Consider the following 18,028-nt stretch of genomic DNA (forward strand, 5'->3'; position numbering starts at 1 on the left):
TTCAGACTTTTCAGGCAAAAATCTAAAAATTAGGGCTTTTTGGGGATAAAGGCCGGAAAAAAATTGTTGCTCGATTGTTTTGTGTTTGTCCCCGATCCGATTAAATCTTGCTTTTTTTTATAATAAATAATGTCTAATCTTGGATTTTAGTTTGATCTGACTTTAATGGCCGTTAACGTACATTAATATTTTGAGAAAAAATGTTATAGTTTCAGTATCACTTTTCTACGGGAGGCACAAATAAGGGCTCCTTTGCACACATGTGAGTTGTGCTTTGCACCTATTAGGAGTACAGTTCCTAATCAATTTCTTAATCCATCAAAAGGTGCATTCACCCAAGGGTGCAGTTTTGCACCTCCTTGAAAAATCGCCGCAGGGGTCTGTAGTAAATAAGCCCTGTAATGTATTACAAAAACAAACAATTTCAGTAACAGCCATTAAAAAACAAAAACAAACAGCCATTTGTTATCTAAGAAATTTATTCTCTTATAAATTATTTGAAGTTTTCATGAATGGATTGCGATCCATATATTGCACGTGAGCTTAGGATGGTGTCACAAAACAATTTATATAGGACGAAACAAATTCTGAAACCCATTTGCTACCAGAGGATCCTTCACTTGCATTGTAATGTACAGTAAGCCTTACTTTATGTCACAGTGTAAAGCAGAAGTCTACCCTGTTTCTAAGAACTGTATATTTTCCTTAAAGCGATACAGACATGGCCCTATAAAATCCATAGCAACATGTCAGTATTACAGAGGAAGATTGCGCATCGACTTACCTCAGACTTTACTCCAACAAAGTTTAGGGTTCTGTTCAATTCTGGAGGTGGTCGATCCTTCCATAGGCTCCAGAATATTTAATTTGTAAACGGCTTATGGAAGGATTGCACCGCCTCCAGCCCACCATGTTTCCCACTACTGAACTGCAGGTACAACTTGGGTGGGTGCATTTTTATAGATTGATGCCTAAACTCCCCCAGCAAGATTGACACTTCCGACGGAATTTTATAAGAACATGTCAGTATCGCTTTAAAGAGGCTTATGGTGTGCACAGAAATACTTTACATATAGAACAGTGGATGAGGAATTCAGCAAGAGTAGCGTCCCTTGTGTTTTCCACTGATGATTCTCCTGCTATAAAAAACATTAAAGCAGGTTATGAGGCCACTTTAGCTTATGAACAGATGCAAAGATTAAATTCTGTTCACACAATATAGTCTGTGTAAAGAAAATACATCCTACTCGTAATAAGGGAGATTTGCCTTTAATCTTAGGCTTGGTTTGTAAGGTGAGGTTTAACTCTTTGGGTTGAGAATAAAACTTTGTATTTTTTTTTTTTTTACAGTAATATACTGAATAATGAGGGGTGGCTTTATTTAGCAGCAAAACCATACGTTCCTATTAGGGCTTGTCGCCATCTGGTGACCTGCTCTAACAGCGCTAGTGAAACGGCACATCTTGAAACCATTAGAATGCAATAATGTCTGTTCTGCAGTTTACACCAGGCTTCTGCTCTACTGATCTGTTTGTGAATCAAGGTCTACAGGGGAGCTTCATGCATTGTAGCAGAAGCAGATTGCTGATTAGTAAAGGAATCATAATTTTATATAAAATGCCATAAGCAGCATTGAAATTGTGCAGGCATAAAAGAATAACACTGAGAAGCAATCTGTTGCAGAAGAATTTCTTGGTGAAAGGCTAAATAGTCCACATTTAAAGCAATTCAGGAAACTGGAAGCTGTTCTGCAATAGCAAATGTCTGGTTGATCAAAGCAAAACCGTACACTAATGCCTTCTGGGAAAGTTTTATCTAATTGTACAGGGAAAGCAAGGACATATATCTCTACAATAGAGATCTACGGTGACCTCAGAAGCAGTTTCTGTGTTTAACCACCCAGCAAGAGCAGAGATTGGCCATTATTAGGCTTTCATCAGTGCAGCCACCACTGCCTTGGCATTCAGACTGCGAAGATCACAGTAGGTCTGTCCTGTTCCCACAAACACAATGGGCTGACCAGTGATGTAAGTCATGGAGATGGCAGCACCGACCTGAAATGAAAGAAGAATATCAGAGCCTGTATTCCTAATAGGTCTGCTCAGAGAAACAACAATCGCTGTATAATTATCACATGCAGAGATGTTGCAGATGTAAAATGGCCTGTTGGATCCATTGTAGCTGTACCCTGAAGACATCATGTTGCACTACCATACACTGCACTGACCAAAGTGGCATGAAGGTGAGAAATACTAATTTTCTCTCTTGGTTGATCAACAAGCCGAACAATATCCAAATTTTTTGCCGATATCAGTCGGCTTGTCTCCCACAATACATGTATGGAATATCCGTGCGTCTATGCCCGCCTTAACCAGACTTAAAGGAAGTATGTTATCACCATCCCTAGGATGCATGCAAAGTATTCCTATGAGTTTAATGTCCCCAACCATCCACTATAAATTGGGAGTAGTACAACTGCTAGGAAAAGTACATTCTACAATAAATGGCATTACAAATAATCTGGACTCTGTAGTTTTCTGCATTGTGAGCTAAATTTACAGGGGTCCATATTAAAACACTGGGCAAATATCAACCAATCAGTGTTTAGCTTTTTTTTTTTTCACCCAGCTACAGGTAGTGTCTTTCATTGATATAGTCAGATAGGCAAAACATGCAGAGATCTTGTCGGTAGCCAATATAAATCTTTTAACCTGTCCCGTCAACTGAACGACTGATCACCATGGAACAAAAAATGTTGGGCCAATCCAAACAGTCCGAAAATGAACGAATATTCATTTCATACAATAGTATCTTTGAGTCTATGGCCAGCTTAAGTCTGGTTCCTAGGGCAGTTTGTAAGTTCTCTTTATTAAGAAGAGTTCAGCATTGCTTTGCCTCAAAAAAAAAAACCTTATTGAAATGCTGTAATCAAATGTTTGAGCTGTTCTTAGTTAGTCATTACTTTAACAAAAGCAAAGAGCTGAAACTTTGAATAATAATTCCCCTATAGCAACTTGTTGATTAGTGGAGCAACCTCATCTAGTTAATCGTGGATGCACAGTTTCACTAACTTATGCAATTGGTGTATAAATGAAGTTACTTTAAAATACTGCTTAGCAACTTGCATAAAATGGGTTTATGTATTTCCATAAATATTCAACATCTACAATGAACTATTTTTTACAGGCACCTGTGGCAGCAAACAGCTCAGTCTTTTGGGATAAATATATACCAAGCTTTGGTGAGATTGGCACATTTGTCCAGGAATGTTAACTGTAAGTTGTTCAGGTTACTAAGACTAAGCTTAATTTCAAGTGAATGTCCAGCAATGGAATCTGTGCCAATATTTAAAGGGAAACTATTGCTAAAATGTAGACTTAAAAGAAAACTTTACCCCCAAAATGAATACTTAACAGATAGTTTATATCATATTAAGTGGCATATTAAATAATCTTACCAAACTGGATTATATATTTAAGTAAATATTGCCCTTTTCCATCTTGCCTTGGACCACCATTTTGTGATGGTCTGTGTGCTGCCTCAGGGATCACCTGACCAGAAATACTACAACAGGAAGAAGTGTGGGAAGCAAAATTCAGAACTCTGTTAATTGGCTCTTGTAGTCGAAGGTATGTTATTTTTGGTATGTTTGTGTGCTGATCACAGGGGGCAGACCTTTTTTTTTTTAAAATGGCAATTTTCTATTTATGATTACCCAATGGTATATACTTCTAAAAAAGTATATTATTATGAAAATGGTTTATTTACATGAAGCAGGGTTTTACATATGAACTGTTTTATGCGATATCTTTTCATACAGACCTACATTGTTAAGGGGTATAATTTTCCTTTTATAACAGCTTCATTCATAAAAATAAGAACATTTTCTAAATATGATCAATTAAAAATTCTGTGCCATTTCTGGAATAAATAGTTATTCTTCACTGTCCTCCTCCCTCTCAGCAATCTGTCTGTTTGCAGAAGTCAGAGTTTGATAACTCATATACATCATATTAGAGCAGTGTGTGCTTTGTTTGCCATGATAATATATTTGAGTTTGATTTACAGCTAACTGAAACAGCTCAAAGTCTCCACGTTCGCACCAGGTAGCTTATTAAAGGTAAGCGACACCTTCATTTTAAAAATCTAAAAAGTCACTATACCTTTAAAGTAAAGTATAGAGATTGAATATGAATGTAAACAACATAGGTTGTTTTTGTATTTTTTTAATATGATTTTTTCCTATCATTATACATTTTAAAAAAATGCAAGTTTCAGTGCTTTGAAATGTAAACATCAGAAAACAAATATTTGTAAGATGATGAGAGAACTGGGCAAGGGTCTGCATTTTTATAACACTTTCCTATGTTATTGGCATGGAGGTAGATAGAATGCCATAAATGGTTCTGCATTGCAGTCAAAAAGTAAAAGTGTGTTGTGTATCAAACTGCTATTCTCAGTCACAGTGTGTGCTGGTGATTAAAGGGTTAAAACCTATAAGCAAAAATCACTGGTACATTTCAGTAGTCAGTCGCCTTACCTTGTCATCAATGGTGTCAAACTTGGTGAGTATAATGCCATCAATGAGACGTGGCTTATCTGCCATAGAATGATCAGCCAACGCCTTGTTAAACTTCACCTGCAATACAGGGTACTCTTTGTAAAATGGAGGAATGCAAAGGCTAATGAGCTCAAAGCTCAATTCATAGTGGCTTTATCATTTAATCCATGAAGACTGTGTGTTGAATTCCTTATCATTACAAAATAATAATGCTAGCTAGAATACTGTATTTCCTTAAGGTGGAGTCTTGAATAGGTGCTCGGAACTACTTACCAGTTGATCCACTGCTTCATTGCCAACTAAAGCTTCCCCAACAAACAGCACCAAGTCAGGCACATTCACTGCAATCAGCTTAGCCAGGGCAGTCATTAGTGGTGCGTTGTCTTGCATGCGGCCAGCTGTATCAACCAATACCACATCAAATGCCTGGTTTCTCGCTGCAGAGAAAAATTATGAATAAAAAAATGTTAATTACATTTTAATTAGGCCATCTCTTACAGAAGAATATTAACTGGTGTGAGACGGCATCTTTAAAGCTGCTTTGTGGCATTGTCTCAACATGTAAGATGAAAGGGGCATTATTGGGGAGGGGGACAATAACTTATGTAGGGTTTTGTTCACCTTTAATTCAAATTATACAACATATTACATATATATCTCTAGAACAAGTATACAGGTCTCACTAGGGTGCTTCAAATACAGGTAATTATTTTTGAGATAATCACCTAAAAATGCAGATATTCCTGGAACAAGCTGCAGAGAAAAATGTCAGAAGACACCCCCAGTAATAACCATTATATAAGGGGTATTTATTAATGCAGAAGTCATCTATCTGAAGATGAAGTTTCCGGTTTTGGTTGCAGAGATAGAGTATAAACATCATATTAGTGTAGGCATTATACAGTGTTTCAGCACAAAAAAAGGAATTCTGCAGAAAACAAAAGACTGCACAGAAACAGCACAAATTTAAGCAGGAGGACCTGTTGTCGTACAGAGTGCCATATAAATGTATTTTTCCTCATACTACATTTGACAGTTTGATTATCATTTAAGTCTATGGAGCATGTGAGCAGAGGGGTAGGGCCATAAAAATCCATAAGGAGCAGAATCAGCTGACAGCCCTGTAGGAACATACCATATGTTATGGCTTCCATTGCAATGCCAGCAGCATCTTTGCCATAGCCCTTCTCATAGAGCTGGACCATGGTACGGCCTTTGTGCTTCTCAGGTGGATGCACGGAGTTAAGACGTTGCGTGTGGGTACGCAACTGCTCCACTGCCCCTGCACGGAATGTGTCACAGGCAGCTATCAAAACACTGAAACCATTTTCCATTAACCAGAAAGAGATCTGAAAGAGAAAAATTAGAGAAAGAGCAACTAAGTAAAGTTTTATCAGAACTTTTAAACCTGTGTGCAAATTGTGTGAAGGCACATGGGTTCCTAGTCTGCAATTCTCAAGCTGCTCTTACATTACTATGATGAGCATGATAGGACTGTGGTTTACAATCACCATGAAAGGTTCAAATATGTTGTTTTTCTATGGACATATCTTGATTCACATTCATGGAAATATATATAAATATTCAGAGGACGAGGACTGCTAGACAGGAGTGAAAAATGTAAAGCATGAAGCTTTATCATCATTCATTTTAACATTAGATTGTTGTTTTGATTCCAATTGTACCTGGTTAGTACTAGCTCTATCTTGTATTTATTCCTCTCCCTGAACAGAAGTTGCCAGAATACACGCGGTCCCTTTGACCTCACTTACTTTGGCCAAGTTGGTAGATTTTCCTACACCATTGACCCCACAGAAAGTGATGACATATGGGCGACGCAGGCGTTGTGCCTCCATCACATCACGCAGGACATCCACTCGGCGCTTGGGTTGTAGTATCTGCACAAGGGATTCTTGCAACGCTTCTTTTACAGATGATGTCACAGCTAGGAGCAAGAATGACATAAGAGATCAGTAAGTTATATGTAGACTTACACTACTCCGCTACTATTTCAAAGGTTTCACACTTACTAGTAAATGTTCCCATCACTTTGCCTTCCAGTTTCTTGGCCACTGACTCACAGAGCTGAACAGCAATGTCAGCAGCAACATTCTTGGCTATATTGAAAGAAGAGCAGATTGAGTTGCATGACAAATGGGATCACATATAACAGATAATCTTGCACTTTAATATAATCTAAGGCTTACAGAGAATGTGGCCGCGCCATGCGTGGAGTATAGTCCTTCAAGGCAAGGAACTAAATCGTGTTATTATACTTCATGACATTAAGAGCAATAACCAAAAAGGATTGGGGTAAACAAAGCCTCTGCAGGCAGGGGAAATAATGTTCAGAGACCATTTATCCACCTGAATATGGCAATGCATCAATCTATATGACCCACCTGCAATTTTCCTCTAACTAAAGGCATTTACTATAATGCTGGTGCAGTAGTTTGCATTGCTGCCTTGCACTGGTATCTTAGGTTTGACTCAAGCCAGGACACGGTGTGCAAGAAGGTTGTATGTGCTGTCTTTGCTTGCATGGGTTTCATCTGGGCATTCCAGTTCACTCCCATACTCCAAAAACATACAGAAAAAGGAATTGGTTCCCAAAATAAAAATGTGACCATTGTGTGTGTTATTTCTTAGGGAATATGTTGGTGCTACATAAACAAAGGATAATAAAATACTTTCTAAGTTCATTCCAGAACATTCACCATCATGACCTCTGTGGTGCTTTAATCTAGACGTGGCCTCCAGCCTATTTAAGTGAATTGCTTTTTGGATTAAAAACCTATTGCAGAAGCCCAAACTTACCAATAAGATGATCTTTCATTTTCTCCAAGACAGGTTCCATATCTTCCATTGTTAAATTTTTGGCACCCACTAAACCCTTTAGCATGCCAAACATTCCCCCAAAACTGCTCTTCTTAGCACTACGGAAAGTAAGGTGGAAAGGAGTTCAAAGTTATTGCATTAAGGACAAAACCATCAGAAGTTCTATAAGTAAATCAGCAACAAACTTGACATGAAACTGAAAATGGCTTAATTGTTTCATCAACTAAGAGTTCCAGGCTGTCCAGAAGAAAAGTCCAAATCCTTGGGGGTGACTGTAATTACTTACCTAATACCCCGGGCTGGAGCTCCTTCAAAAAACTGCACCCGCAAGGGGTACTTTTCACCAAGCACCACAGAACAATCCTCTTCTTCCACTTCTTTATTAAATACATGGGGTAAATGCATGTGCAGTAAAGTGAAAAGGCTGACTTTTTTGTTAAAAGTTCTGCTTTTCCCTGTACTGTGCATGTGCACCGTGTAAAGAAGGAAGAAACAGGAAGAGGATCGCTTCCTTACAACTTCTCCAATGAATACAAGCCTACATGATCAATTCTGACATCAAATACAGGATTAACTACCTTGACTTGGTAGCAGCTGGAGCAGCTTTGGGTTTGATTGTTGGCAGCTCTTCTTCCTCCTCCTCCTCTTCTTCTTCGCTGCTACTCTCACACTCTATATCAGGGAGATTCCCTTGCATATCTCCAACACGATATTGCTGCAAAAGGACAGAACATAGAAATTAAGTGCAATTAAATGCAAATTACCATCTTGTAATTTTAATATTTTTCGCTATTTAAAGAGATAGGATGCTAGCATTCCTTCTGTGAAATTGTGTGTGTGTGGAGGGGATGAAACAAATAATATATCTGAAAATGAAAATAAACCCTAAACGTTTACAGATTTGGGTAATCTGAGCCTTGAGATTCTGACTGTTACAAACATAACATACAGATGTAAAAACTATTACATTAAAAAAATGATTAATTGAGGGTAGTCCAATGCAAGTGCACAATATTGAATACTTTTATACTACCTTCCTCAGAATTTACACAAAACAGAAAGAGTTCTCATATATGTTAATCTCAAATAAGCAGGTCTGTTTTACCCCTATTAAGGCCATTGTCACACCCTTCCCAAACTTAAAGGAACAGTTCAGTGTAAAAATAAATAATGGCTAAATAGATAGGCTGTGCAGAATGTTTCTAATATAGTTGGTTAGCCAAAGACGTAATCTATAAAGGCCGGAGTGACTGGATGTCTAACATAACAGCCAGAATCCAACTTCCTGCTTTTCAGCTGAGCTAGTCAGTGACTTGAAGGGGGGCCACATGGGACATAACTGTTCAGTGAGTTTGCAATTGATCCTCAGCATTCAGCTCAGATTCAAAAGCAACAGGTATGATCCATGTGGGCCCCTTAAGTCACTGATTGGTTACTGCCTGGTAACCAATCTGTGGAAACCAAGAGAGCTGCAAAGCAGGAAGTTGTGTTCTGTTCTGTTACACATCCAGTCACTCCAGCTTTTATACATTACATTCTTGGCTAACTAACTATACTAGAAACTTTTTTTTATTTTGCACAGCCGATCTATTTAGCCAGTTTTTATTTTTATACTGAACAATTCCTTCGGAAGACTTTTTCAAGATTTGGCCCGTGTACACAAAAGTACACCAGCTGTAGACAGATCTAATATGTTTAATTACCTTGGATCAAGAGCATAATGAAAATTGTTTGTAGCATGCCGGGGTCCTCTGGTGGCCAAACAGAGGTATAACTATGTAACTTGAAAAATGTTCCCAAAGCATGCTTTGGGAACATTTTTCAAGCTGTAGACAGATGTATACACATATACATATAAGTTGGTTGAGTCAGACACTCTTGGCTGAAGGCAGTGTGGTCCTTCAATAGCCTGGAGTTCTGTTTCCATTTGGACTTCAGCCTATGGGAGGACTGTGTGAGGAAGGGAAACAGCACTGCTCCCATAGGCGGAGGGTGATATTTTTGTTTTGGGAAGGCTATTCAATGCTATACCTTCCACTACTTGTTTCTTAGTCAAATCACACAAAAAAGTAGATACAACAAGAGTCATTCATGGACAGTGGGCAAATTTGCACCTGGGCTGTAACCCATAGCAACCAATCTGTGATTTTAGCCAGATTTAGGTTAAACACTGAAAGCAAAAGTTCAATGCTATGGGTTACTGCCCAGGTGCACATGTGCCCACTGTTTATAAATAAGCCAGGGTCACCCCAGAATAAATGTAGTGTAAATGACATGCATTATTAATTATATGTAAATGTGTAAAAAAAATGAATGTATTTGCAAATACAGGTATGGGACCTTTTATCCAGAATCCTCGGGCCTGGGGTATTCTGGATAACGGAACTTTCCATAATTTGGATCTTCATACCTTGTCTACTAGAAAATCTTGTTAACATTAAATAAACCCAATAGGCTGGTTTTGCTTACAATAAGGATTAATTATATCTTAGTTGGGATCAAGTACAAGCTACTGTTTTATTATTACAGAAAAAGGAAATCATTTTATAAAATTTGGATTAATTGTTTATAATCTAGTCTATGGGAGATGGTGTTTCCGTAATTCGGAGATTTTTGGATAATGCATTCCATACCTGTATTAGATATCAACTGAACAAATTACTTTAGGTTGAACAGTAATGAATGAAATCCTGAAGATGTAGTGTAATAAAATCTTGCTTCTTGTAGACGTATGCTATAGCTAAGTTCAGAGGTTCTAAAATAACCTGAATTTTAACTACACTAAATCAAGGACTCAGATAGATATAAACATACGCAAACACAGATTAAGACACAGGTACAGAAATTCTGATATAATTAGGTATACCCAGGCTTATTTAGGCAGAAACACACACAGAGATGCAGTACTACTGGGACAGGCAGTGAAAATGTACACACATATTTGGCAGGCATATAGATACTGGCATACACACGATCAAAGTCTCAGACAAGCCCCATACTGATTTAGAAGAGATTTATAGTTGCACATCCAGAAATATACCAGGATCTCTCAAATATCCACACCTTATGCCCCAAGTTTCCCCAGGGGCAGCTTCTCTGCTCCTTCCTAAGAAGCTGAAGTTGTTAAAGACAGCCAGAAATCAAATGGACCAGGCTAAATAATTTGGGCAAGGGAACACACCAAACATTATGTTGAGAAATCAGAGTATTTTATCAGGCAACTACTTTGATCGTGTTTTGACTTATGAATAACTTTTCAAGCTGATTGTATAGCAAACAGCTCACCTTAATTATCATAAATATTAGGGATGCACCGAATCCACTATTTTGGATTCGGCCCAACCCCCAAATCCTTCACAAAAGATTCGGCCAAATACCGAACTGAATCCTAATTTGCATATGCAAATTAGGGGTGGGATGGGAAACCATTTTTTACTTCCTTGTTTTGTGACAAAAAGTCCCATGATTTCCCTCCCCGCACCTAATTTGCATATGCAAATTAGGATTTGGGTTCGGCCAGGAAGAAGGATTCGTCCAAATCCGAATCCTGCCGAATCCTGGCCGAATCCCAAACCGAATATGTAATATACATACAGACACATGGGCACTGACACTCACTTCTCATAACGTCTAAGCTGCACAATTATCTGAATTTCACTGGGGTTCCCGCCTCCTCCTTTCTCTCTCTGCTCCTGCTCCCCTCTCCCTCTTCTATTTGAGATTGACAGTGGCACTCTCCAATCAGCTTCAAGATTTTATTCAAGGCAGATACCCTATATTCAGTGTTGGAAACCTGACCCTGCTGGTTTGAGAAGGCTAAGCCTCCCCAAGCCTTCATTATAATCCGCTCCTGATAGTTCAAAAACTATCTCCACTTTATGTATTGCTGAGATGGGGGTGGCAGTTTTATACAAAGTTTTTAGTAATATTGATTTTTACAAAAATAGGTCAGTATCACTTAAAGATCCTACAGTACAGCTGAAACTTTGCAGAAATGAGGTTTAAAGCAAAGTACTGCTGTGTTAGGCTTTATCTTTACCGTAGCCATAAGGTCATCAGCTGGCATTGGTGCGGGTGCTCCTTCTTCTTGCTTGCTGTAATCCAATGCTTTGGTTTTAGAGCCTCCATTTTCCCACATCCGGGGCTGCTTTCCTTTCTCTTTCTGAGCCTCTGGTTTCGGGGATTTGCTGAAAAAGAATCACTAGCAAATCACTAAACAATAATTGACTACATTTAGTTATAATGCTTAGTTAACCCCCCCCCCCAAAAAAAAAAAAAAAAACAGGCTAAAGGAAAAAAAAAATCTGAATGAGTCTGATCAAAGTGGTTATAAAGCAGCAGGTGTGATTCCATGCTAATATTAATTGTCTTCATAACAATGAGGCATATTATCAAAGGTTAAACCAGCAATTTGTAGCACAATATGTTGTTAAATAAGGAGTTCCAGGGAGTTCTCTTTTGGCACATTAACGTATTTTCCATACTCACTTAGCCTTGTTTGTGCCTTTCATCTTTTTACGGAAGAACTCCTCCCGATTGCGCTGCATGATTTCTTCGGATGTCAGTTCATCTTTATTCCCAGCTGCAGCAGGGCTGCTTTGCTTGGGTGCAGGAGATGATTTGTTGCTAGAAGTTACAACTTCTGAAGCTGGTGCTGGGACACAATGCAGAACAACTTTAAAGCAGTTGAAAAATTGTCAAGCTGAAACTGGCATTCTCTTCTTGAAAGCAAAAAGCTGCTGATACCTCAATGCATTACTAATGTGAAAATTAATTCTTCTAACTTCTTATGAACTGGATCATACATAGAATACAGTGCAGATTTGTTGGTAAAAAACACACCTACCTCTGTCATATTAAACAAGCTATTATTTTAGGTGATGGCTATACAGAATGCAAGTGGATAAAAACTCACAGGAAGGTATATGGACTGCCAACATATACTCTTCTGCATATAATCACCCCAATATAGCTCATCTATAAACTCCTTTCTCTGCACAAAGGGCTCTGATTCACACCCACATTAAGTCATTCAAGTTTGCACTTCAGTGCCGAAATCCACCGCATGTGCCTGCACCTGGGCCAACACAATAGATTCAGATGCAGGCAGAGTAAGGGGCTCATCCTCTGTCTGTGTTTTTCAGAAGGGACAGATTCTGCCCCCTTTCCCATTATCCTAATGTAATATGCCATTGCCCTGTATTGCTGAAAGAAAGTCTACCACTTTACCGATGACTAATCTCATACGGATATTTATTAAATATATGGAAACATCAAATAAAGAAAAATAAAGAAACACAATGAGGTTAACGTTAGAGGACTGTGCTTCTACTGTAGTTAATCTCGTGTTACTAAGAATTCGGCCAGGGCAGTTCCTCACTTACATTCTTTTTTGGAAGCCTTGTTCTTCTTGTTATTCTCCTTCACTTTGTCAGCTGGCTTCTCAATCATAGACTTTACAGTTTTCTGGGATTTCTGGGACTGTTCAAATGTTTTCATGGCCTGAGGAGCCCGCGCTTTGCCGCTTTCCTCTACCTCTCTGCAGAAAGGAACATTGAATTAAAATGATATATATACATAGCTATACTAGTTGTAACAGCACCTTTGATTCCTGCATTAAAACATGTTTGCAATATCAATAACACGTTTTTCAGCATATGTTGGAGAAATGCTGCCCTGTGAGGGAGAGTAAGCAGATTTAAATACAGTATATGAGAAAAAGCTGGAGAAGGACTCAGAGATGAACACACACAGGGAATGATTATATTGAAAAGAAATTAAATTTGAGTCCCAACATGGCAGAACCACAGCAGAGAGTACATTGAATATATCATTTCTAAACATGTATGTTAGTTATTGGTCCTTAAAGAGGACCTGTCAACCAGACAAAAAAAGCTGTATAATAATTTATTTTTAACTTAAATTTGAAACCTAAATTCTTTATTCTCTTATTAAATCATCCATACCTGTAATAAACTTGTTTAGAAATCTCAGCTGTCAGTCATATATTGCCTGCCCACCTTTAGGCCTTGAGGCATAGCAATCACTTTCATTTCTGCACTTTGTAGATGTCACTGCCCTCCTCACATTCCCCCTCTCTAGTGATCCAGGGACTATTCCAATTGACGTCTTGGAGTCAGGAAGGAATTTCTTCCCCCTCTCCAGCAAATTAGCTTTAAATTGTGTTTTTTTGCCTTCCTCTGGATCAACTGGCAGTTGGGCAGGTTTTATATGGCTGAACTTGATGGACGGGTGTCTTTTCTCAACCTAACTTACTGGGGGTCATTTATATACAGTGGGCAAATTTGCTCCTGGGCTGTAACCCATGGCAACCAAACAGATAAATGTTTTTAGTCCTTAACCTGCAGCTGACTGATAAAAGCTAATCATTGATGGATTGCTTTGGGTTACTGCCCGGGTGCAAATTTGCCCATTGACCCCCAATACACTAGACTTTACAAGCAGAAAGCCTGTTTAAGTCTTTTGAGGAATTTGTTGGTCACTGCCTCTATGTTCTAATTGTGGATTCCAAAAGAAAGAAGGAAACAAGATTTAAATAATTAGTATAGTGCAAGTAAAGTTTATTTTGCTCATCTAACACAATGAAAATGAATTTAGAATTATTTCCTAGGGTGACAGATCCTCTTTGTAAAACCAATACATGGATATAGACGCTACAGACCCTCCATGATAAATACTTTAAAGGGAAAGTCAACCCCAAAATAGAAATGTGCCTAATAAAAGAAAAGTAATTCTTAGCAACTTTCCAGTTGTACATTTATTTAAAAATGTCAGTGTTTTAAAGGACCAGTAACACTAAATTTTTTTTCTCGTAGCGCATCGACGGGTAGCAAGTGGTTCAGCACTCCCACCTCATCCATGGATTCTGCAGCAACCGGAGTCTAAAATCCCGGCTTCTTCTGCAGCAGCTGGGACTGCCAGCCCCAGGCACACTCAGATGGGCACATCGACGGGGAACAAGTGGATATTCTTCAGCAGATCGGTGCGCCTGCCGCTTACTATTACTACCATTCTGCAGACAGCACTTGCCGCTGGAGAGGCAGAGGCTGCCCTCCTCCTCTTCTTCTTCCTCGTCGGAGGAGCAAAGGCTGGAGTCAAAGTCCGACTGCTGGGAATAGGGGAAGCGCTGCAGAGCGGACCACTGCCTCCTCTTCACATACTGTCACTAGAATAGCCAGGGAGGAGAAGTTGAACGCCGCTGCATGGATGGTCGCCCTTTCGCCGTTTTAGAAGAGGACAGGAAGTGGAGTTTTGGTAAGTTATATCTTAATAAAGGCTTTGCAATTTAAAAGTTTTATTTGCCTTGGTGTTTATTTTTCGTTCTATACTAACGAATTTTGGGGAAAAAAATTTTTGTGTTACTGGTCCTTTAAGGTTATTTGTAAAAACAATTGCTATTGAAAGCAATGTTGCAAAACTCTTAGCTCCCCAGCAAAGACGGGTCTGTTAATCAGCTCCATGTCTTAAATTGTATGAACAGTCTAAGCCATCAGGACTGAAGATAGAAACAGACAGACAAGTACTGCTTTCAATAGCAATACACATAGAAATAACTTAAAAACCATAGCGAAATTGTAATGAATGTATATTGTAAAGTTACTCAGCATTTTTTTGGGGTTGACATTCCCTTTAAAGCATTTATCCGAAGTGACAGTTATCAATAGTGATTTTAAAAGAAATACGTTACCTAAGGATAGTGTGAAAATCATCTTGAAACTCAAAGGAGCCATTGAGTAACCCCAGTGTTCCATTCTGCTGTATCTGATTGCGATATTTATCTCTAAACACTTTATGAACATCGTCTATCAATTTATCCACATAAGTTAAGGTTAAAATCTTTTGATAGCCAACCTGTAGAACAAAAAAAACAATATGTAAACTATGAAAATATATATATATATATATATATATATATATATATATATATATATATATATATATATATATATATATATATATATATATATATATATATATATACACACACACACACACACACAGTATGTAGCCAAACTGTTACAATTCAAAAAGCAGCCACAAAATCATTTTACAGGTTACTTAGATGTTATTTACTGTGCTCCCTTCTATAGAACATCCTTCCACATTCACTTAACACCATCTTGTCAAATGTGCATTATAATTTCTTAGTTAATGGACTCTTTATATAGTCAGTAACTATAAGATATATACCAGCTTTGGCTTGTGTTTGAAGCAGACTATAGATCATATGGGCAGGCAGCAGAACTGCATGAATGGGACCTCAGTCAGATATCCTAAAAGTCACTAGAGCTTCTAATGATAACAGAATATATATAGCAACATTTCTATATTCAGTTGTAAACTGTATTTTTTATGTATTCTTTGAACCAATAGACATAACACATAAAACTTAATAGGATACTTACCACAAACACCAGTTCAAACTGGTTATCAAGCTTGTATTTAAGAGTGAGGGAGTCATGGTTATAGCAATTGTTTCCTCCTCTCTCCTAAAAAAAGAAGATAGTGATTAACAGGGCAGAAAACAGACAAAATGTTAGTAATTGTCCCAGTCATTTCAAAGAAGAGGCTGTTGTAGCCCACCACTCTTTAGCAAATACCAGGGCACACACATACAAACAGATGTGGATAGATCTTAATGGGCACCTATCATAGAAAAATTGTTTCCCCCACCAGAAGTGCAAGCTAAATAACCACACACTCCAGCTGGAGGAAACAATACTGTTTTTGCAAGAATGTTCCCCTACTGTGTACTATGCTGCCCACCCTGGAAGCGAGTTATCAGATGGCTGCCCATTTTGGCATTCATGCATGTACATAATAAGCGAGAGTCCCAGCTGCTCCTGCAATAAGGCAGTGTCGACCAATCACACGTATAATGGTCAAGCTGGGGACGTTATGCACATGCATGTGATATATGATTGCTCATAGGCAGCAACCTGCTACTAAGTTCTGCACGCTGGGTGTAAGCGAGTGAAAAGCCAAACATAAAGGGGTTGTCCACCTTCCAAACACTCTTTTTTTTAGTCCAGCTGTTTCAGACAGTTCATCAAAAATAAAGTCTTTTTACATTAGTTTCTATTTGTGATAGTGAAGTGTAAAGTTAAATGTTTCACCTTTTTTTTATGTCTTTATAAAGTAGATCTGGGGGGAGGGGGTCACTGACTCTGTAACTGTTCTAGATTGATACATTAATGGACATATTTCTTATCTTTGTCCCTGCTGAGCAGAATCCACAAGTATCATTACAGGCAGCTGTCAGAATTGATACGACAGTTGCTAAAACTCCACAGATGCTGAAGAGAAATGTATCAACTAATGTAGCAAATTGTAACAGTTCAGAAACCTGCACCTTGTTTGGGTTGCTTGCCACCTTTACCGGAAAAAATACCAGCCTTCCTATATATTTATCTTTTTTCCCTATTAATAACATTGGGATCAACCCTCATTTTAACCGGCCAGCCAGGTGGCAACCCTACACCTGGGTCACTGAGCTGGAATATTAAACTTCAATATTGGCAAAATGGTAAGAATTAAAAAGAATTTTTCTTTGCTTTATCTGAAATTGTGGGTACTGAGTTTCAATCACTCTAGAGAAGCCCAATGAATTCCACACCATCACTGTTCTAATGAGTGCAACATAGCCAACGAGCAGACAGAAATATAGTAGATTTAAACTGTTAAAATATTGATGAATTCCAAAAAATATATAAAATAAATATATAAAGTTGGGGAGTCACAGTTGCCAACATAGGAGTCATGTAATTACATCTCCCAAGCTGACTTATACAATACAAACACATCTTGGCCTGAGAAAAGCTGGAAGCAATAGAAAGCAGAGGAGAAGAAGTGCTCTGATGATACAATATGTCAGAGGGAATCATGGCTTCAACAAATACAGTAGCCATTGGCAGTAGACTGCAACCTGTCGCTCCTCAGCTGTTACAGCCCCCAGCACCCACTTCCCCACTGATGCTGCTAATAGTACAAATTATATAAAAAAGCAGGAACCACACAATGTGAGCGCTAAGGTGCGAAAACAACATCATCAGCTGGGCCTCTCTCACCTGGAGGATGACGGAGCGGATCAGCGCATTTACTGGGCCGGTGAAAGACGCAGGCACCCCTTGGAAACACCACAGCACGATCCCCCCCTTACTGAAAATAGTAAAAAAGTCCAACATCTTCAACTATCCTACCAAGCGACTCCCGAAACACAGCTAGTCGGGTCCCTTACGACACGTCAGAGATTCACCGGGCTGAATGACATCACTTCCCTTGAGAACGACGCAATGAGCTTGCAAAGGAAATCCCGGATGTCTGACATCTTCATACACCCACTGAAGGCTCATTTGAAATTGCTTTCTCAAAGCGTGCCCGCCCTGTTGGTACACCTTCTTGCTATACGTATTGATCGCATATTACTAGAAAGGAGTTTAATGCACGAAGTTGCTGGATACAGAATTATAGACAGTAAACGCTATTTCCAAGCCAAACGCACTTTCGTTTATGTCTTGTGTGTAAACTTCAATCGCGTTCAGGGCTCTGCTACAATGATTGGACGTCGGCTATGTCTCAGACTGATGACGTAATGTGAAAACGATGTAT

At 38.7% G+C, this 18,028-nt stretch overlaps 1 protein-coding gene across 1 annotated transcript; it reads right to left on the bottom strand.

Annotated features, from left to right (window-relative positions):
• Window positions 1-461: 461 nt before the first annotated feature.
• Window positions 462-17,718, bottom strand: srpra.L (SRP receptor subunit alpha L homeolog). The gene is made up of 14 exons (XM_018225751.2): window positions 17,488-17,718; window positions 15,826-15,909; window positions 15,108-15,271; window positions 12,784-12,938; window positions 11,888-12,053; window positions 11,439-11,586; window positions 7,978-8,114; window positions 7,379-7,497; window positions 6,592-6,678; window positions 6,334-6,506; window positions 5,697-5,910; window positions 4,835-4,998; window positions 4,541-4,639; window positions 462-2,054 (listed from the first exon to the last, which is right to left on the bottom strand). The coding sequence occupies exons 1-14, from the start codon at window positions 17,602-17,604 to the stop codon at window positions 1,926-1,928; spliced, it is 1,956 nt and encodes a 651-aa protein (XP_018081240.1). The 5' UTR covers window positions 17,605-17,718; the 3' UTR covers window positions 462-1,925.
• Between the last annotated feature and the right edge of the window lie 310 nt (window positions 17,719-18,028).

This window comes from Xenopus laevis, chromosome 7L (genome assembly GCF_017654675.1).
Source record: "Xenopus laevis strain J_2021 chromosome 7L, Xenopus_laevis_v10.1, whole genome shotgun sequence".
NCBI lineage: Eukaryota > Metazoa > Chordata > Amphibia > Anura > Pipidae > Xenopus > Xenopus laevis.

Bases quoted from the DNA above. Each gene is read 5' to 3' on its own strand.
- srpra.L (XM_018225751.2), bottom strand. From the start codon at position 17,604: ATGTTGGACTTTTTTACTATTTTCAGTAAGGGGGGGATCGTGCTGTGG. The intron at 7,498-7,977 runs GTAGTTAATCCT...TACTTTCCGTAG, and splicing joins CCAGCTGCTACCAAGTCAAG to TGCTAAGAAGAGCAGTTTTG. The intron at 5,911-6,333 runs GTAAGTGAGGTC...TTTCTCTTTCAG, and splicing joins AATCTACCAACTTGGCCAAA to ATCTCTTTCTGGTTAATGGA.